The sequence below is a fragment of the Apus apus genome, chromosome 13 (assembly GCF_020740795.1).
Source record: "Apus apus isolate bApuApu2 chromosome 13, bApuApu2.pri.cur, whole genome shotgun sequence".
Lineage (NCBI taxonomy): Eukaryota > Metazoa > Chordata > Aves > Apodiformes > Apodidae > Apus > Apus apus.
Window position 1 is genome coordinate 6,139,501 of NC_067294.1, and position 21,761 is coordinate 6,161,261.

The 21,761-nt window shown below is 41.6% G+C and overlaps 1 protein-coding gene across 2 annotated transcripts; it reads left to right on the forward strand.

Annotated features, from left to right (window-relative positions):
• Window positions 1–1,173: 1,173 nt before the first annotated feature.
• On the forward strand, window positions 1,174–21,594 carry G3BP1 (G3BP stress granule assembly factor 1). 2 transcript variants are annotated; one of them, XM_051631021.1, is made up of 12 exons: window positions 1,174–1,274; window positions 13,383–13,496; window positions 14,399–14,480; window positions 14,836–15,009; window positions 15,814–15,904; window positions 16,395–16,488; window positions 16,870–17,074; window positions 17,843–17,944; window positions 18,517–18,628; window positions 18,992–19,117; window positions 19,205–19,335; window positions 20,524–21,594. In XM_051631021.1, exons 2-12 carry the CDS (start codon window positions 13,402–13,404, stop codon window positions 20,728–20,730), a joined length of 1,419 nt encoding a protein of 472 aa, XP_051486981.1. In that variant the 5' UTR covers window positions 1,174–1,274; window positions 13,383–13,401; the 3' UTR covers window positions 20,731–21,594. The 2 variants fall into 2 exon arrangements, with proteins under 2 accessions (XP_051486981.1, XP_051486982.1); XM_051631022.1 differs by having other exon boundaries at window positions 1,182–1,274; window positions 19,226–19,335.
• The last annotated feature ends 167 nt before the right edge of the window (window positions 21,595–21,761 follow it).

The following is a 21,761-nucleotide window of genomic DNA, read 5'->3' on the forward strand; positions in this document are numbered from 1 at the left end:
CGAACAAATGGAAAGCTATGGCCTTCTGGGAGCTGGCTGGCTCAGACCACTGTCTGCTCTCTTTCCCTCCTGCTCTCATTGGGCTTTCTGGACCAGCACCTGCTGGTGGGGAAGGTTCTGTGAACCAAAGTTCACAGGCCTTTCTCCTCCTTTGCAGGACTACCTGGGCTTTGCAAGGTGGGTTAGAAAATGCCCTTGCTTGGCGTGTCTTTCCTCCGGGGCAGGTGATCTGCTTGTCTGCTTTGCTCAGAAGCTGCGAGGGAAAAGCAGCTGTACGAGCTGCCTGGCTTTGGCTGGGCCTCCTGGGGATGGGCAGGGGAAGCCAGCCCATGTTTCTTCAGCCCAGAGGTGGTGACCACTGCAGCCAGGCCTGTTTCTGCTGGGGGTGGCTGCAGCCCCTCGAAGGAGCCCTGTAGCACGAAAAGCTCCTTTTATTCGCCTCACTCGTGGTTTCTCTCAGATGAGTGGGTCAGTTGTGCCAGGAACGTGGCTGCCCCAGCCTCAGTGAGCACCTGTGGTGCAGAGAAGGCGACGGAAGCTGGAGGAAGCGCAGCCATCAAAGGGGAAGCCCACTGTCATGAGGCTGCAGCTCCCCCCGCCGGAGGCCGGGGCCACGTTGCTGGGGGAGGCAGCACAATGACCCGCCATCCCCCGCCGCCGCCATCTTGGGCGCCGTCCCCTTCCCGCCAGCAGGGGGCGGTGCTGCGCCCCCCGCCCGGCCCTTTAAGGGCGCCCGGGGAGCCCTGACGTCACGGCCCGCCGCGCCCTCCCATTGGCCGCCGCGCTCGGTGCCGCCCGGCGGGCCCGCCCCCCCATAACGGGGTTTACCAGCGCCTTCTCAAGGGCGCTGCTCTGCGGCTCAACCATACGCCGGCGTCGGGCCTGTCCCGCCCTTCGAGCCTCGCGGCGCGGAGAGCGTCGTCCTATTGGCTACGGGGAGGGCTTGTCCCGCCCCCACAGCGGGAGCGCCGCCGCCCATTGGTTTTCCTCGGTGTCCATCACTCCTACAGCCCTGCCGAGCCAGGCCACGTGGTTGGTCGACTGAGCTGTCACTCGGCCATCTGCCCGCCCCTTTTCCCTCTGTAGTCCAATCAGCATCCGAGTGCGGGCGGCCGCCGTTCTCTGATTGGCTAGTCCCCCTCCCGCCAGGGTAGGCTGCGCGCCGGATATATGTAGCCGGCGGCAGAGCACGCCGTTGCGTGAGGTGCTTCTCGTCAGCCGGGCCGGCCTGTGGTGAAGCGACGCCTCCCGCTCCCGTCCCGCTCCGCCCGCAGGTGAGGGGAAGGGCTGCGGCTGCAGGGGACGGGCGGGAGCCGCTCGCCTGCGCCTCTTCCCTCTGGGGATGGCTGCGGGTCGCACGCAGCGGGCCGGGCCTGCGGCGCTTCCCCCCCACCCCGCTCTGCCCTCCCCGGTAGGCCGCGGTCTGGTGGGGGAGGGGGCTGCCGGTGCCCCCCCGTGTTCTCGGCGCCGCGGCGGCTCCCGCTGCCCCGGTGCCGGCCACGCTTTGTAGAGAGCGCCCTCCCGTCCGAGGCGGTGCCCGGGCTCTCGCAGCCCCCTGCGGGGCTCTGCGGCGGGGCCCTCGGGAGGGAACAACCTCCGCGCTTCGCGGCGCCCTCGGAGGCTTCCGAGGCGGGCGCGGGGCCCCGCGGTGCGGTGCTCGGGCAGCACTTGCTGAGAGGGGAGCGTAATTCGCGGGGTGGGGGGGTGGGATGGGGAGAGGAAGCGGCCGTTCATCGGCCTTCATTGTGCGAGGCGAGATGTGGAGCCGAGAGCTTTGTTCTCGGCTTTACAGACTCTGCTGGATTTTTATTTGCTGGTTTTGCGTGTTGGTTTTTGGTGGGTTTTTTTTTTTGAGGAGGGCGCGGGTTAGGTATGAGACGACCCAATTCCTGGCGTGTAGCCCTTTTCAGTAGCTAGTTGTAGCTCTAGATCGAGGGAGTAATGTGATACTGGATGCATACTTAGCGAGGTCGTCCGTCCCGGTGTATCACATCTAGGGTGTCTCCCTTGCTCAAAGTGTATAAATGAAGGAAGTCCTAACTTCAGCAGGAGGAGAGCACGTATCTTGCCCTGACTTACCGCATGACCTTCGCTGGATCCGAGGTTAAGCCGAGATTTAAATGCGGAGTAGTGCTGGTATAAATCTTGTAAGGCCCTAGGTATACTTGCCAGAGGAAAACCAGAGAAAAAGCTTTATGCATCATTCAGGTACAGTTTAGTCTTGATCTGGATGATCTAATATGTTCCTAATTCTCAACGGAATTGCTTGGTGACCTTTTGTGTTAAGGGTTGCATGTATGTAGTAAATATTCTTTACAAAGAAAATGATGGTATTTTTTCACAATTGGTTGCAAGCAGCATTTGCAGCAAGCCGCCATGATTCCAGTGGATGCTATTTTTGTCTAGCCAGGGCTCTCACAGCCGGGAGTGACAGCTCTAGAAAATGTGGGCTCTGCTCTCAAGCTCTGAAAGCTAATAATGCTTCCAGGTGCCATAAATCAAGCGTGGTGTGTGTGTGATTGATTTTTTTTTTTCAGCTAACAAGACTTTTTAGATTGGCCTTGTAAAGAGAAGGGAGTGCAGAAGTTGACAGACAAAACCTGCATTTCAAACCTTTTCTGAAGCTTTGTCTTTGATTAAGTTTTCACTTTTCTTATTCCCTCTCTGAAACTCCCTACTCATCTTGCTGAGAGGATAGTTCAGTGATACTTCTATGATCTTGTGAACTGAACTCACCTTTTCTTGGGATGTTAGAATCAGTATATTACTTCATGTTGTGAAGTTCTGAGTAGCTTAAAAAAAAAAGCTTGGTGGGTGGGATCCATTGCTAAATTGAAGGCCAGCTGTAAATACTGATGTGCTTAAACTCTTGCATCCTAATAACCACAGAACATCTTTATGATGAAGATCTCTCAACTTTTTTTTTAGCATCCTGTGTTTCAGGGACCAGTTCACCTGAAAGACTGTGTAAAAACATGCTAGAGGGTGTGATTGTACTAAATCTCTTAAAAAACCCCAATCAAATAAACATTGGAATCTTTGCTACTGTGTATCTTATTTAAAAGTGTAAATATTTTGAAAATCGTCTTTTAAAAACAACCTTGTATATGTCAGATGTTAAATAGTGGTCTGCAATTCTTGACTTGTGTGATTTAGGCAACTGTCTCTTTTTGCTAGGTTGTATTCTTTTAAGTGTGATCTCCTTAAGTTGAGAGGTAGAAAACTTAATTAAAGTTAGGGTAGAAGACCTGGTGGACAGAGATTTCCTTTGTGTGGGTCAGGTGTAAATACCAGGATCTTCCATAGGATTCTTTGCATTTGCAGTCCAAGAAACAGCAGAAACATGCAAGAAGACTTCTTTGTACTGTGATTATAAGACCACTGCTTTACTGCTCATTTTGCTCCTGGCACAACAGCATAATAGCAACACCAATGTTGATGTTGTAAGTTTGAACTTCTTAATTTTAAATATGAAATCTTTATGCAGCTGATGAAACAGCAAACTCTTGGTTGGTCCACAAAGCTAGTGTTTTCTTTTTCTCCTTGCTATTTGTAAGGTGAACATACAGGAACACGTTTTAATGAAAGTAAAATAAAGATGTGTACATATTAATATTTCTGTTCATAACAGTAGTATTTGTAATCTCATAAGATTGGCGTAAGTGGCCTCTTTGAGTTAGGAAACATTTGAATTGATTAGTTTTTAATATTAGAACTTGGATCTTTTTGTCTAAGTAATGTGATAAATGAAGAGTCAAAGAGGAAATCAAAGTAGAGCAGGGCTCTGATGGGGTGGTGCTAGTTATTGTGCTGTCTGTAGCTTGCTGTGCTTGCAACAAACCAGAGGTGAAAGTGATAGTTTTGTCTACAAGATTGGATACTTTTTTGTTGGTGCCTGTATGAAATCTCCAGAGTTAAAGTAATAAACTTCTTGCTGAAGTTGCTAATAGACTTGATAATCTTGAGTTACCTCATTGAGTAATTAAAAAAAAATTTAAAGAATTTAAACTCTTATCTTCAGCTACTCTAGAAGAATCCCTGAAACTTTGCAAGCAGTGAATATTTTACTAGTCTGAGGTCCTAGTTTTGCTATATTGAGTTAGGACCTCTTTCAGAAGGGTGTAGCTGCTGGATTATTGCTTTCAGAGCTAGAAGGTTTGGGACTGTCAGTTATGTATAAATAATGTTATTAATTGTTGCCTTGCTGAGACAACTGTGAAATACTGCATTCTAAAATGCTGGTGGTCATCTTCCATTTTCTGCTGTATTGACCTGACCTGTTTTCTCCTTTCACTTACGACTGCTAGTAGGCTGAGTTTCTGTTTTGTTTTCAAGAGTCTAACTGTAACAGTGCCATGGTGGATCAGTCTTAAGCACTAAGGTCCCATCGTTGTACGAAGGTGAAGAGTCTTCTGTGGCTAAAATGGGTAGAGGTGAGAGTTGCCTTCCTTCACAGGTATCTGATGTTTTGGCATGTAGAAAATTTTGTTAAATCTTAGTTGTGGTGATTTGAATCCAAGAGGGAGTGAGCTCAAATTTCACTGTAGTGTCTGTAGCTAGGTGTTCTAATCTACCTCTTCTGACTGCTTATGAGTAACTTTTCTTTTTTCCTTTAAGAATCTGCAGTGGAGCCAAATGGAAAAATTGCAGACCTAAGAAGAGATGACTGGACCTGCTGCCAACTTCATTGAGTTGTTGGAGCAGCTCTTGGCTGTCAAAACAAAACCTGTTCTAATGGCAAAATCACAGGATCCAAGTAACTGCTTTATTGTGAAGCAGTCTGGAGAGTAGTGTAGGCATAAAGCTGACTGTTATTTTTCATTTAAAAACAAAGTAAGCAAACCATTCAGACTAGCACTATCTTGCCACCCTTTAGGATGAAATATGCGTGGTTAAAATATAATTTTACAGGAAAACTTTTATTCTAATTGTAGGGTAAATGAGGTTGGAAGAGGTTCAGTTAGAAATTAGGAGGTCCTTCACCCAGGTGTAGGAGAGAGCCTGTTTTGGAGAATCTGATTTAGGATTATTTAAAATAAAAATGGGTAGGAATATTTCTGTGACTTCTCAAGGCTCTGAGTTTTGAGAGGAGTTAATTTTGGACTTCTGTCAAATCACAAGGGCCTTTTTTTTCCTCCCCTGTAATGCTTAATGTAGCATAGTTATCTTTTCATGACAATACGAGGCATTACTAGTTAGGCTCAGGGCAGATCATCTTAGCTTAATGTTACACTAGGTCAGTCCACAGCAGCTTTCCTTAACTATTTTTCAGTGGCAATATTACTTCCAGCTTTTCTGTCTTAAACTGAAGCAGGATATGAGCAACCCTCAGAACTGTTCTAGTATTGAAAGGAGAGAGGGCATGTTCTATACATTCTGGAGCTGTTTGACATGCATGGCTACAGCTTTGCAGCAATTGGGAACTGTACTTTTGGAAATGTGCAAAAGGAATTAGTGTGTGTACAGACTATTGTGTCTTGGAAGCAGCTGTTACTGCAGGATGATCAAATTGTCTATATGTGCTTCAAAAATAAAAATATTGACCTGTGTAACAACCTATTGCAGGTAAAGTTGTTTAATGAAAAATCTTCAAACAGGGATTGAGCTGTTGTACTTCTGCAACTCTGTGCAAGAATGCTAATGGCAGAGTCCTGCCACAGGAGGAATTTAGCAAAGTAGCTATGAATCCAGGGCTCTCTTCTTGCCTTTAGGGCATCTAAAAGTACCAGAGATTAAGCTAAGTTGGTCCTTTAGGATTTTTTTTATTTAGGTAATAAAGTTTAAGTAATAGGAAATTTGTATATTTAGTTTTAGAGCTTCCACATTGCCTGTTCTGTATCTCCTTTGTTTAATGAGCAGGAAACTTCCGGCTTGTTGAGAGTTGCAAAGCTATACTGAAACATTTTGAGAATGAGAAAAAATTTCTCTTCCCCTATCACAAATCTATAGTGTGCATTATTGAAAGAAAAGGAAGTAATAAACTGCATGTGAAATTCTGTGCACTAATCTGTAACCTGAGAACTTAGATATGTATCGACTCAGTTTGAGAACTTCTCTCCTGTGACACAGTACAGTAGAACTTTCCAAAAAGTAATGCTAAACATCTTAGCTGCACTAAGGAGAATTCAGATATTTGGCTACTGAAAGGTGACCCTTGCTGGGTAACGGGATAGGACCCCTGGTACAAACATTAACTTACAATAAAACCTGTTTCTTGCTGCTAATTCTAATCAGGGACTCAAATGCTTATGGTGTTTGTGCAGAAATGCTATTCCCCTCCTCTTTGTATTACTAGTTTTTGTGTTGCTGAACAGAAGAGGTGATTATGTGATACAAAGTAGATATTTGGAAGCCAGTTAAGACAACTTTAAAAAGGAAGAATGCAAAAATGCCCAAACAAAACACAACACCCCAAATCCACACCAGAATAGGCCCAACACTTGGCAAAGGCAGTATTTTTAAGGGAGAGTCGAACAAAAAAGGCTTGGTGAGAAACTTGTGATATCACCTTTAATACAATATTTTTAATATTCTTCTAGTTTAGGTCCTTTTTTTCCATTCCCTTTTAAACAGGACCTACCTAATTTGCTGTTTGCCCTTAGACAGTAGGTGAACCTTCTGGCTCTCAAGTACAGGAATAGTACCTAAGTATGTCTTTCCTTCACCAGATGAACATTTCTTACTGTGCAGGTATAGCTGCTGGTCTCAGCTAGCTTAATTTACACTTTAGGTAGTGTTTTTTGTATTCTGTTTCACTGCTTATCAGTTTAATGCTCTAGAAATTTTTTGTCTGGAATGGTCCCTGTTCTTTTAGATTCCAAGTAATAGCAGTAGAAATCTTCAGTTCTTTTGCCTGGTTGGCAGAGCTAAACAATGCGAGAAGCACTTAATTTTGTCTACAGACTGGCAGACTCCATCGTATTCCCGAACTTGTGGATCACACTTAGGTTTGTTAGCAAAAACACAGGCTAACTTCAAGGATGACAGCTCTTCTGCAGCAATTTGTGGTTTGTTTATTTGTATTCTTGCAGTGTTCAAAGGGCTGTGCATTGCTGCTCAGTAAGGCTTCCCATCTGCCACTGGCAACCAGAGGGGTTTTTCAGTACTAGCATGGGCAGTGTTGAATGTAATTCTGTATTATTTTTTAATCTTGTAATGAAAATGTTTTTCTATTGCTTAGATTTGGGTTGATTGCTTTGATACTTTGATTAGAAAATAGTTGAGCTTCTAATTTGATTTCTTTGTATGTTGGTGTAATGTCTTGCTTTTCTGTAGTGTCCCTCATCAGTATGTCTCAAAGTGCTTCAGAAAGGGGTTCAGGCATTGCTGTGCCTTTCTGCAGCATCAGGATAATGAAGTACAGAGAAAGCTGTTTGCTCAAGGATGCAGCATTCCGGTTGCATGATTACTTTTTTTAAATCTAGCTCCTCATAACACCTGGAGTACCTTCTGAACCTGGGCACTGCCTGTCTTCATAGGTTGTGTGGTTGTCATACAGTAGATACTATTTGCTGTAGTGAGTGAGAAACAGCTGTGGTGTGAGAATCTAGATCCCTGTTTTATTAGATGTTGATTTTGAAGATTATTAGTAAAGACTTCTGTCTGCATGGTGTATCTAGCGCTTCACACTGCTCTGATCTCAGTTGAGGAGTGCCTGATTCTGAAAGTTCTTATTGAATGTGTGTATCTTAAGGACCATTTTAATCTCGGGAGATACTACTAAGAGTTGATTGCTGGTAACCTCACAGCTTGTTCCAATTTGATCTTTAAATATTTCGTAATTCATTTGATAAGTTATCCCATCACTCGGAAGCCAGAGCCTGAAAGCTGAGTGTCTTGCCTCCTGTGAAACAGTAGTACCTTTAAGATCACTTCATTCAGATACATGCTTTCCCTTCAAATCTGTCAAAATACAGAAAAGTTGAACTCTAGGTACAAGCAGACACTGTCTGCAATGGCTTCTGTATAACAAGCAGCCTGTATTGTAGTGACACTATTTTCTGTGATACTGTCTACTGCAAGTAGGAAGCAAGCAATGAGAACTGTTTTTTTTGTGGTTTTGTTTTTTTTTAAAGAAGATCAGTGTTTTGAGACTTCTGTTGCCCATCTAGTTGAAGTGCTTTTCAGCACTTTCTAATTTAGGCTTGGGGTCAACAAGGAAGTCTTTTTTTTTTCCCTCAAAGTTGAGGCTGTATTAAAATAAGAAGGGTATCTTACATCTCGGTGTATCTGGTATCTTGGAGTGTTTTAAATATGCATTTCCTTGAAAAGTTTTAACTTAATCTTCCTACTTGACAGCATACTGGTGTAGCAATATAAATCCCCAGTTGAGATGGACAGTGGGATTTGCCTAGCAATGCAGGTTTAGCTTGTTTGTTTCATTGCTCACTCTGTAATGTTTTGTATCTTAGTTCACACAGGTACTAGCTAAGCTTTTTTGTGCTGTTTTTTTTTTTGCTTAGTCATCAGCAAATGCTAGTGTGGTTAAATGTTTGGAGAGTTGGGATTAATTTGAGTTGTTTTGCTGTTTTGTTTAACTTTTAATCTATATCATACCTGTTGAAGCCATCTAAGGAGTATTTGTCATAATTTAATTTGTGCTGACTACTTTTTTCTTGGCCAAAGCAGCAATTTTAACTGCTTCTAGTGCTGGTTACTCCATATTGATAAATGGTTTGTGGCTTTAAACATGATCACCTGTTGCTAAGCAACTTGGAGAAATGCCAAATGACACTTCATTATGCAATCCTATTAACTATTGACCAGGCCTTTAATGCCCAGCAAAATTGCTGTTGGCCTGCTTTGTAGTGTGATGTGCTTAGGTACAGACACTTCTTCATGTGAGCTTCTCTGGGTGTTTCTTAAATTTTCAAAAAGGCTTTTTATGTTAAGGAATGGATTGATAACAGAATGATGGAGTAGAGTTGCATGAAAAAATTGACATTCTGGTGTAGAAGACAAACACATCTTTACCGGGGGGGCACATCAGTTGTACTGTCAGAGTTGTGTTTGTGTAGTTAGACTAGTTAATAGTAGACTAATCTTCTTGTCTGATTAAAACAAAAAAAAAAGTTGAGGCAGCAATGGTCAGTTCACTTTCACTGTGGAACAATTTGGTGAGGAAACACTAACCAATGCTAGCTGTTGAATATTCTTTAAGTCTTGTTTTTCTGAATGCTAATATGCTACTAGGTTTTGTGGGCCTAAACCTAAATTTGCTCTTATGGAATTTACATAAATGGTTCTAATTTACATAACTGTACTTTCAAAATTCAGTGCCTAGCATTCATTTGATGTCAAGTAGGAGTGTTGTGACAGATGGTGGAATTTTCCATCAGCCAGGTGATAACCACTGTAAAGAAGGTATTTGTCTTCCAGTAAGTCTCTTGGCTTAAGGAAAGGGTGCAGTTATGTTGTAGTGTTGTTCTGGTATATTGGTTATAATTTGAATTATTCAATTTGTTTTACTTATAGGGAATAATAGGAATGTGTGTTTATGAATGAATCTTAATCTGATTTTCAGCTTTTCCTGTCAATTTTCACCCTTTCATCATTATCTCACTTGACATAAATGTGTGGATAAGCTTCTATCAGGAGTGACGCAGTGACAGTTCAAGCATTTGGTGCTATTATGCTCTGTGCAGTAGAAATGCAGTATAAAATATTTACTGTTATTCTTAGGTCAAGGAATAGTGGAGTAATGAATTGATTATGAGTCGTAAGGAGCAGATCTCTGGAGATGCTTGGCTTCCATAATTCAGGTTGTGCTGGCTGAGAATAAGAACAGATGGCAACTGGCAGTATAGCAGCAGGTGCAGCAGGAGTAAAAACAGATTGCTGTCCTCTGATTAGGTCATGTAAAGGTTTTCCCCATTTCTTTTCAGATCTGCTTAATGAGGACTGGGCACTCTGCTATTCCTCTTTCCACATTAAGAATTCTGATATGTTTTTTTCACCCTTAGCAGTAGGGAAGTATTTAGATTTTTAGCATGTAAATATGACACATACATGATCAGCACAAGCCACTTCAGTATGTCTTCAGTGCAGCATTGGGACAGCTCAGAAGAGAACTCTTTGACTGAAGAAGAGAAATCTGATGGAGCTTTTGGTCCATGAGCTGTTGAGATTTGAGTGCTACATGTAACAGTTTACCATGAGAATGTCAAGCTTTGTACATTTATATTCTGGAAGCAATTGAAAATAATTCTCAAAGGAGCCTGATTCAGCACTTAACAGAATTGAGTAGAAAACTTGCCTATTGACACTTGTAGGAATAAGCTTGTATTCCAGGGGAAGCTGGGCTTTACAAAGAAATTAAATGCACCTCCTGAAAAAGTGAACAAGCCACATGTGTATGCTCTTTGTATACAGCGCTTGTTATACTCCAAACAGTGATCTTGGGGGATACAGCTTTCTCACTGTCAGCTCGCAGCACAGAGGAAGTTTTTAACTGTTGTGGGGGATTTCAGTCTTGCATTGTCAGTTAAGCCTGCTGGATCTAGATGTGCAGGTCTTACTTGTCTGCCATTTCTACAGGGCTTTAAGGTCTTGCCCCTTGGAATTATTAGAGCTTCCCAAGTGCTTGACAGGAAGCAAATGAGGAAATTAGCAGTGGTTACCACAATTGAGCCTTACTTTACCTGTGGTTTTTTTTCTTATTGTCTGTTTGTATTTTGTGGGCATTTAACATGTGTTAGGAGGCAAACAAGCTCATATCTTTGAGGTTTTTGTCACTTCAAACTGTGCTCAGTCTTGGACATCTGTCTCTGTAATATATTACACTTACAGTTCAAAGGCTTCTTCAAAACCACAAGTATTGGATGGTTCCAAAAGTGAAAACAGAATCTGAGCACTTCCTGTGGGCTAGCCCTGACCATGGACTATCTTTGTTCTGCCCAGTTAGCTCTTGAAAATATCCTCAAACAGCTGAAGGATTCTGAATGTACTGAAAGCCTTTTTCAGTTCTAGTTCATGTTTGGTCTCATCCCTTCTGCATGTTATCATGCAAGTAATATTTCCTTGTATGGTGGTGATGCATGCCCTTCCTACTGAGAAAGAAGACAATCGTGTACTCATTCTCTGGAGCCTGTCAAGTTTTTTCCTTTGGTTAAACTTGGAAAAAGTGCATTTAAAAGTAGAATGGGTAAGCTTTGCATTTATTTTTAAACTTCCAAAGTGGAAAAGAAGTGTGTGTGTGGTTGTGTTAAAAGCAGAGGAAAGCACATCAATGTATGCAAAACTTGTTGTATTAATAGCATTCTAGTTATCTTCTGTTTTGAACCTCACACTGCATACCTGCCAGGGTAGGAATTTGTGCATTTTATCTACAGCTAAGCTGGATGCAGTGCATGCTGACTGTTGCTGGGAGTTTGGGTGTCGTCACCTTCTCAAATGTATTATCAGTATGTTCTGCCAATATGGTTAACCATTGTCCTGTGTCTTTTGATTACAGTATGTTGAGTCTTAGACCACTGCTTGAGATATAAAGGATTTGACAGGTTGATTTGGACTTAGCTTCATCCAAAATACCAGCTTCCATGTCATCTTTTTTTGTATGTTCTTTTCCTTGGGGTTTGAAGCTTCTGTTTTGCGTTCCTAGTATATCCTGCAGGCCATGTGGTTGTAACTTCCTTTGCAGGCCTGTGTGTGGTGTGCATCTCAAACTGTCACTGTAATAACACTAATCTGGCAGGTCATCACTGTCTTTTGAAACTATACTCTATTGTCAGTTCTTGACATTTAAAGGACTTCTTTTCTGAAATTCAGCAAAGGTAGCGGAAGTGTCAAAGAAGATCCTTGGATGAACTGGAACAAGTCCTATTACTAATACTTGGGAGAGGCAGTCTCTTTCCTTCTTGCTTTGTTCAGATGATAGTTGTGGGCAACTCTGTTTAGCCAGGGTGTAGGATGTTCTTATGTGTAGTGACAGGAGAAAGCTTATCCTAGCAGAACTGTCTAGGCATGAACTTTGCAGACTCCATCTGGATTCCTCTGTGCTAGAATATTACTTAGTTTGAATTACTTTGTTGGTGCTGCCACTTCTTGGAGCTGTTTAGAATCGTGCAGTCTTAAATAAAAGCAGAGAAGTAAATGATGACTCCTGAATTTATTTTTAGAAGGCACAAGTTGGTAGTGTGTTGGTTTTGATTTGCACAGCACACCTGAAGTAGGTGCTTATTGAATTTGCATACCATATGTTTGGGAAAGGGTTGTACAGGTAAGGGGCCTAGGGCTCAGTAATGGAGAGAAAGTTCTTTCAGTTGCCACATGTGGTCTTTAAATGCCCTTTTGGTTTAACATCTGCTTGACTTGCTGCAGATAACACTTGTGGTAGCTCTTTACTGTCAACACTACTGGGCCTGAATAGTTGGAGGAAATATATAGTCTGTGATACATCAACGGCAAAACTGTCTGCTGAGCACCCATTCTGCTATCTGTTTGTATAATTGAATATGAAGCAAAAAGCTACTTTTTTTTTTTCCTGTATTAGGTAGCAAGAATATGCTGTGATATAACTTTTCTTCCTACCAGTTTGAACCTATTTTTAATGAGTCTGAGCAGTGTGTATGAGTATTTGAAAGCAATGAAACACAGGGTCATGCTTTGGTTTTGCCTGACCTGGAGTGAGGATACATGTAATGTATCATCTACCTACAAATACTTCCTTTTTCTGTCTTATAGATCCATGGAAATTGGGTAGGAGGTACATACAGTGATTAGTCCCTAGGTCTAGGTTTGGCTGATGCTGTTCATTTGACTGGTGGTCTGGGTTTAAATGAGAGGTAACTTGCTGGGTTAGGTGGAAGCAAGGGAAGAGCAGTCTGTGCTTGCCTGTAGCACAGTCATTTGAATATAATCCGATATTCCTCTGCAGCGCTTGTCACTCGCAAGCGAGGAGTGTTGTGCTGCTGATAAAAGCAGATTGGACTTGTTCTGACCTTTTAAAAATGTCCCTAATACACACAGGCTTTGCCTTAGAACATCTGACTTTTAATTCTGATTGTGAAGTCAAATGAGGTAAGTAGAATTTGGATCGACTGTAAATGACTTAGCTACTTAGCAAATCCTCTTGAAGAGCCATACTTGCTTGCCACCAGCTTTTTATTGAGGGTATGTAGGATGGTTAATTGCTGGCATAAGATAATTTCCCATGCTATGCAGCCTCTCCCACCGCTGGTTTGGTACCCAGTGATCCTCTCCTCAGCATCAAAGACTCTGAAAGCACATTGGTTGAACTGCTTACTGTGGTAAAACAGCTAATGGGTCTTGGTGCGTGCTTTCACTGTGATTATGTGGCTTATGCTGTCAGCATGTGAACAGCAATGCAAAATGCTCATGTTTGTGGACATCTTGATTTATTTTTTTTTAAATTTTTTTTCCAGTTTTCAGTTGACCAAAGAAATGGTGATGGAGAAGCCAAGTCCCCTGCTGGTCGGGCGGGAATTCGTGAGGCAGTACTATACTCTGCTGAACCAAGCACCTGACTATTTGCACAGGTAAAGCTCCACTTCACTTTATGATCTGTTTTACTGTGTGAGTTTCTTAAAGTGCATGTTAAAGTTGGTGAATAAGCTTATTACCATGGCTTGGCTTGCTGAATCTGAACACTTAAAAATCTGATTTACTCAAGACAGACTCTGGGTGTAGTTTGCTTTCAGTTTTGAGCAGCTGGGATAAAAAATGAAGAATAAAGACTGCAGGAATTCTTTAAATATCTACTCTGGTTGCTGTTGAAATGCTGCTACATATGTATTCTAAGCAAAAAAAAAGAAATGTAAATAAAAAATGAATTTTTACTTCTAGTTGTAATCAATACAAATTAAAGTTGGATAAATGTTATTTATTTAAATGTTTTTGTAGTTATGTCTTGATATATTGCTTCCTGACTGGGGGAAAAACAATTATGCATGATTCTGTGGATTGGTATGTCTCAGTAGTCATACCAGCAGCTCTTTCTTAAGGGAAAATCAGAAACCATGAATGTGCAGCAAAGTAAAATCTCCAGTATCATTGCTTCTTACTCAAGCTTTAAATTAGGACTTGTGGGGAAGCCTTGAGTATCTGGGATGTTCAGGGTACTGTGTTGCTTTAGGGACACTGTACAGAAAGAGAGTGGGATTGGATCATTGAGCTCCTCTGAGACTTTAATTTTATCTATTAGTGTTTGGGTGGCTGATATCTGAATATTACAGCTTACACAGGAGAACTTTGCATTTTCCTCTTCAATCAAATCTCACTGTCCCCAAATCACTAACAGATTATGGAATTTTGTGGCTGTATTCCAATAATTCAGACAGAAAAATTGCTTCCAAGTCATGCTATTCATAGTGCACTCTAACGTAGGGGCTCAGTGTTCTTACATAACAAAGCTTAGTGTTAAAATATTTCTTTCCAATAGGTTTTATGGAAAGAACTCTTCCTACGTACATGGTGGCTTGGATTCCAATGGAAAACCAGCTGATGCAGTCTATGGACAATCTGTAAGTACTTGAAAAAAACTTAAATGTTCTTTCCTTCTTTATTGTCACCTTTGTGGTTCAGAAGAGACAGGTATCCAGCTGGGATTCATGCCTCTTTTCCCGAGTGCTTTCTGTAAAAAATGGGGATAGAAAATCTTAACTGTGAACAGGCATAGTTAGGCAAGCTGTGCTTCCTTTATTAAAAGTTCATAATGTATAATTGCTTGCGAAGCAAACTTAAAGATCATGCTGCCAAGCTTTTTCTCTAGAACTAGGGAACGTATCCTGAAAGTGGTTTGGTTTTGCTTTCTTTGAAAGCTGCTAACTCAGCAGAAATGGCTTCTGCAATGTAACCTGTACACGGCTCTTCTGTTAGGATATCCACAAGAAGGTGCTGTCATTGAACTTCAAGGATTGCCACACAAAGATTCGCCATGTGGATGCCCATGCTACTCTCAATGATGGAGTTGTTGTCCAGGTGATGGGAGAGCTCTCCAATAACATGCAGCCCGTGCGCAGATTCATGCAAACATTTGTCCTTGCACCTGAGGTATGCTGTGTTGAGTGCTAGTGTTGTTAAAGAGCTTCTAATACCATGTCAGGGTTAATGAAGCTTGTCTGGTTCAGTGTTGGACCCTGAAGGGTTAGACTGGGAAGGTTGCCCCAAAATGGAGCAGTAATGTTCTGCAAATTCCTTAAGAAATGACACTGCTTCTGTATGGTTGCACATTAATCTTGCTTGTCATAATTAGACTTGTAATCCTAGCTTTTGGCTACTAGGTATGTGCAATGCAAATTTTTTCTTAAGCATTTTAAAGTTATTTTATCTTTAATTTGCCCTCCTAGCAACTGATGCTCTTACTGAAAAGAACTACTAGAAGAAGAAAATGCTTCCTGTTGTTTAAGGATGTGGGTTCCAGATTTTCTTACTGTCAAAGGGCTCATTTAGCATTTGAGGAGGCTTCTTAACTAGACACCTTTTTTGAACAAAACAGTTCACATAATTGAAAATTATGCTGGGAAAAAGGAGTATTGCAAGATGACTTCATTTTTCAGTGTGACTTGGAGATAAGCATTGATACTTGAGACCCCAGAAAGCTCTTACTTCCACTTTCTCAGTGTTACAAGCTATTAGAATTAAAAGCATGGATATGATTTTTCCCATTGTTCTGTGCAGATTTGACTTGCTAGTGTGAGGCATTTTTTTCAGCCCCCCAAAATACATTTTATTGAACGGAGCAAGCTTAGATTAATGTAAAAGGGTAACTTGTTCAAACTGTTTTTCTCATTATTGCAGGTTTTAAATTACTGCAATTGATGTAATTTAACTGGTTTCTCTTTCATTGGTTTCTAGGGTTCTGTTGCAAACAAGTTTTATGTCCACAATGATATCTTCCGCTACCAAGATGAGGTTTTTGGTGACTCTGACACTGAGCCTCCAGAGGGTAAGTAGGAGGAATTTTTTTGATTATTCTACCAGTATTTGTTTCTGGGTCTGTGTCAATACTCCATTCCCAGACTAGAGGAAATCTTCTGGCTGGAGATGGTAGATCAGCATGAAGTTTCATGTTCCTCTAGGACTTTTCCTTGCACTCCAGCAAGGATTTGTGACACGCAGATGATTGTTATTTTTCTGGCATATTCTTGTTTCTATTAAAAGACCTGTAAGACTTATTTTAGCAGTTGTAGTCAGATTTGTAGGCTATAAATCTGCTTGTCTGTAGTATTTGGAACATTGTTTGACCTTGGTCAAAACTTGGTTACCAAGTGACAGCAGAAATACAAGGAAATATCTGTTGCATGCCACACCTTGATGGTACTTCCCATGCAGTCTTTGGCAGAGACTTCACCTGCATGTTGTGGAAGATGCCTTGTGTTTGAACCAAGTACTGAAGATGTGTGGGGTTTATTTTTTTCTTTTCTAACTTCATTTAGAATCAGAGGAGGAAGGGGAGGAACCTGAGGAAAGACAGCAGACACCTGAGGCTGTTCCTGATGATACCGGTGCTTATTATGAGCAGGCTGTCAGGTAATATTTTATTAGATGAAGTCAGATGTTGTGTAATACAGACTGCTTGTAGAACAGGTCAAATGGATATATTGCTATTCATTATTTTTCTCTTAGACAGTCAAAAGATTTCTGTTTATTGGGCAGCTGAAACCAAAGAACTGTTCAGCTGAATGCAGAGACACTGGATTTTCAGTGTATGTGGTGCTGTTGCTGCTCTGTAGTGAACAAAGAAAAACTTGCACCCCTGCAATGTGGTCTTATTTAGACAGATTAGTCTTGTTCTTCCTCTCTCACGTGATGTGCCTGACTGCTGTATTGGACAAGTAGCATTCCTTACCACCCAGTAATAGAATAAAATACAATGCCACCTCTCTTTCTTTTTGTGGTTCTGTACAATAGCAATGACATTGAGGAACACCTGGAAGAGGCTGCTGCAGAGGCAGAGCCTGAGCCAGAGCCAGAACCTGAACAGGAACCTGAACCAGAGGTGCAGGAAGAAAAATCTGAGCCAGTGTTAGAGGAGTCAGCTCCAGAAGAGAGTGTGGAAAAGAGTCCTTCTCCAGCTCCTGCTGATCCAGCTCCTGCAGTGCAAGAGGACTCCAGGGTAATGATAGTGGATGGCTCTTTCTGTGATGATTTCATCAGGATATTTGACTCTCCTGTCTTAACACAGCATGATCCTCTCTTTGGCAAGAGGAAAAGTATCTGAAATTAAAAGTGTTTAAATGCTGTGTAATGCTCCCCCCTCAACCAACCAAAACTACTCTGCTCATGACTGGTTGCCTCCTTCCCCTTAGTTCCTATGCAATAACAGGTGGTTGAAATTCTAGCTAGTAACTATTTGAATAAAATATCAGGAGCTAAGGTAAGGCTTTGTATATTTGGTGTAGATATGGAAACTGGCAGCAGTGAGAGGCTCAGATTATTTGTAAACAGCTTCTGAAATTCTGAGTAGACTGTAACCAACTTGCTAAATCAGAAAAATGGGTGAAATGGAACTATTTCTACTGGGGATTTTTGTTCAGTGTATAGGGAGGCAAAAGTAGACAAATGGGTTCTCAGGAAGAAAACACTTTCATTAATCTTGATGTGATACTTGTTCTTAGGTCACTGCTGTGTCCTATTTTAACTCGACGTAGAGCTTAGAAACAGGGTTGAAGTGGGGCTCCACTCTCATTACACTAAATCTTAGGAATTTAAATTATTTGAAGGAAACTGGGGGGGAGCTGTTAGTGGCTGGATCTTAGACTTTCAAGGACAGGTTACAGATTGTTGTGGTTATGCTGTGTCTGTTAGCTGTAGGGTCAGGAATGTATTTCAGGAGAATAAAAGCATGTGGTGTAGAGTTACAATATTTTAATTTTTTTTGAAGACTTTCTCGTGGGCATCAGTAACCAGTAAGAACCTTCCTCCCAGTGGAGCTGTTCCAGTATCGGGAATACCACCTCATGTTGTGAAAGTACCAGTCTCACAGGTAGGAATCCAGAACCTGGAGAAGTTGGAATGCTTAACTAGCTGACAGTAAACTGAGGTGTGGAAAAATGGAGTGAAGTCTTGTTGCTTATGATCTGGATTCTCAGACTTAAGACTAAAATTGAATGTTTTTTGACTTCATAAAAATGTTAATCCTTGGCTTTTGGATTGAGAAGCAATTGTTTCTCATGGAGAAAAACCAGGGAATATTAATGTGAGTGCTGGATGTATCAGTCATCTAAAATGATTGCACCCTCTTAATAAAACAGGCAACTTTTCTTTTTCCACCTCCTGGTAGTGAATGAGTTAGTGTAGTACAGTCTGTGTAACTGCCACTGCACTTAAGGCAGATGCCCTTTACTGTATGTAACTGAGTGGGTTGGCTTTGAAATTAGTCAGGTGACATGTTTGCTTTTAGCATATAAGCCAATATGGGCTAAAGGCATTTTAGTCACAAGTTTTTCCCCTTGTGTTTTCTATTTATTTTATCTACAACTTGATATGAGCTCTTAAAAGCTGGACCCTACTGTCATGTCTGATTCTTTTGTGCTAACTCACTTTTTAATTTCACAGCCCCGCCCTGAGGCAAAGCCTGAATCTCAGACCCCACCTCAGAGACCTCCGAGGGATCAGCGAGTGAGGGAGCAGCGAACAAGCATCCCACCACAGAGGGGTCCTAGACCAAGTAAGAGCAGCTACAAACTGTTTTTTCATGGTTTTAGGGAAGTAATATGGTGATTAAAGCTCTTAAAAATCTCTTTTTGGGTGATTTTGGTCTGAATGTCTTGGCAAGCTTTAGAACTGAATTTCACTAGCATCCTATTTTAAGTATCTATTTCTACTCCAGTGTTTGGCTTCAGTCAGGTGACAAAAAGCAAATGGTACAAACTTGCTAGAGTTGATTGCTTACCATTTTTATATATGAATGGATAAACAGTGTGCATTCTGATTCTTTCATAAAGTGCTGGTTTTGCACATTGCTTGTTTTGTCTCTTTGTTTGTTGTGAGGACTGGCTTTTCTTAAACAAGTTTTATTTTTCTGTTCAAGTTCGTGAGGGTGAGCAAGGGGATGTGGAAACTAGACGGATTGTGAGATACCCAGACAGTCATCAGCTGTTTGTTGGGAACCTTCCCCATGATGTGGATAAAACTGAACTTAAAGACTTTTTCCAAAGTAAGTTAGTTACGTTGCTCTGCTCTGGGGGTTTGGGGGTTACAGCCATCACTGTGGTCAACAGGGCATTCTAATGTATGACCCAAGAACTTGGCTTTTCTCTTGCAGGCTTTGGCAATGTGGTTGAACTGCGCATCAACAGTGGTGGAAAGCTCCCCAATTTTGGGTTTGTGGTGTTTGATGATCCTGAACCAGTTCAGAAGATCCTTAGCAACAGGGTAAATGCACTTCTAGTCAGTGGTTCTTGTTCTGTTAATAACAGGCAATGTTTTTCAGATTACTCTAACAAGAAAAGATTCTGCTTGGTCCCTTTGGCCTTTCTTGAGCATCTTGTGATGTCTTTCCCTTCTTATTACCAAGACTTGTGCAGCGTTTTTGTACAGATTGAGTCTTTTGTCATTGAAGTAGCTGGTATCAATTTATTGAATGTGAATTTATTCCAATGGAAAGTTGCTGAGCTTTCAGGAAGGCAAGGTAGAGAGAGTCTGAGCTTATGGACAGGTAAGTTCTTATTTGTTGAAGAGGTTGAGAAGAAGAGGTTGAAAGGGAAGAGCCATCCTAGTAAGACTTTTTTCAGGATAAGGTTTACTATAAATGAGTTTAAAAGGCTTTGGTAGACTGCTAGCCAGTGAAGATAGACTTGATGTGAAATATAGGAGTTTACAGGGGAGTCTGTAGTAAGTCTGAAACATGATGCTTTGATCTTTGTCCAGCACAGCTGATGGGAGCAATGAGGAGAACAATGTGCCTCACCCTTAGATCAGTTCTACTTCTGTATTCAGTTCAGTAGAAGTGAATGGCTAGGCTTTCCATTTCATGAGGAACCATCGTGTCCGTACCAATGATGGATCATATTTTTCATGTTCTAGTTTGTTATGCAACTGCAGGAATAATCTGAAAGAAGTGAGTCCTTATTCCTGAATGTTACAGTCCTGCTCCTCTCTGTTCTTGCTTCTGTGGTGTTTCCCAATCAAGGGACCACTTGTCACTGCAGTTCTAAAACACTGAGCTTGACATAAGTGGAAGACCTTCACTGGCTTGTGCAGCAAGGTGGCAGAGGAGATCTGATGGTCTTCATGCCATAAAAACCTTCTGGTACTCTTCATGGTGGCAGATGGTGAATTGCCACATAGTAATGAAAGGACACCTTTTAGAAAGGTGTCAGAATGCTCAGTGCTAAACCTAAGTTTGCTTTTCAAGTGCCACTCATTTTTTATGTATATTTTCTTCAGCGAAGCGAGAAGACTGGATACAGAGTTTGATTATCACCATTTTCGAGTAACCAATAAAACACTAATTTCCTTTCATGGAGAGGAGGATATGAGATGAGGTTGCAGAAGTCTGCTTGACGTTGCAGAGTTACTAGTGAGCCATTAATGAAAGTACTTTGTCTGCTTTCATTGCAGCCCATCATGTTCAGGGGAGAGGTGCGTCTGAATGTGGAGGAGAAGAAAACACGAGCTGCCAGGGAAGGTGACCGCAGAGATAACAGACCACGTGGACCTGGAGGCACTCGTGGGGGGCTGGGAGGTGGGATTCGAGGGCCTCCACGTGGAGGAATGTCCCAGAAGCCAGGATTTGGAGCTGGAAGGGGGATCGGGCAACGCCAGTGAATGCATCACGGATGTTGACATGGTGGCGCAAACCCTTTTTCCTGCAGATTTGTGAATTTCAGCCTTGGGTATCTTGGAATGTGGCCCTAGCCTGTCATAGACTGCTACGTTTGATACTATTTTGGCCCCTTTTTGTTTGTGTTATGGTTTTTGTGATTTATTTTTTCTAGTCCTTGTCCCAGATTCCAGCTTTGTGGAACAACGTTTTAGGAAAAGTGGATTTTAAAAAGAAAAGAACTGAATTTTCTTGTTTGCCTCAAACTTACGGACTGGATTGTTTTTTGGTACCAGTGGTTTTTCCTAAAGGAGTGTCTCTTTATTTTTTTTCTCCCCCTTTCTACTGAATTTGGGTGCATTTCAGTCAGTGGAATAATATTTCACGTGCATGCGTTCAAGAGCCTGTAGGAAAACATAGTACTTGGCAAGTATTTCAAGGGCAGAAAAACAAAGCTATTGATTTATTCTCTGAGGGTCATATGAACATTCTCTGGTCTGGAGATACTGCCACTTGAAAAATTGACATTGACCTTTCTCTTTGTGGCGCTGTAAAAGTGGAATAATGGGTATCCATAGAACCTTTTTTTCATTTGATACGTGATCACGGAAAGGAATTCGAGCTACTGTTTTACCACTCTAAAATTTTGGATTGTGGGATAGGTTTTAAATGTCTAGAACTTGACTCTTAAAACACTTTTCCTGAACTTGTGAAATTTTTTTATTGAAATAGGGAGTTTTTTCATGTTTAGTTTGTATTTGTATAAAAAAAAAAGCAAAATTGTTGTGCCTTCTATTTATCTCTCATTCCAGTCTTGGCAAATTGTTTAAAAAATAAAAAATAAAAAAGGTCTAGATTTGCTTTATCAAGTTAAGAGTATGTTGGAGTCTTTCTGAGGGGAAGAGGTTCTTCTTTACTCACTAGGTTTACTAGGTAGAGGTGGTTACAGCTGGAGTTTAATACCTCTTGTCCATCAGTTTGGCTGCATTTAAATAATTGAAGGCAATACTTTCTGGATGCAGAATTTAATACTTCT

What these genes read in the sequence shown, in the direction of transcription:
- G3BP1 (XM_051631021.1), top strand. Translation starts at nt 13,402, where the DNA reads ATGGTGATGGAGAAGCCAAGTCCCCTGCTGGTCGGGCGGGAATTCGTG. An exon ending in CATTTGTCCTTGCACCTGAG is followed by an intron (nt 15,010 to 15,813) that starts GTATGCTGTGTT and finishes ATTGGTTTCTAG; the next exon opens with GGTTCTGTTGCAAACAAGTT. An exon ending in AGAAGATCCTTAGCAACAGG is followed by an intron (nt 19,336 to 20,523) that starts GTAAATGCACTT and finishes CTTTCATTGCAG; the next exon opens with CCCATCATGTTCAGGGGAGA.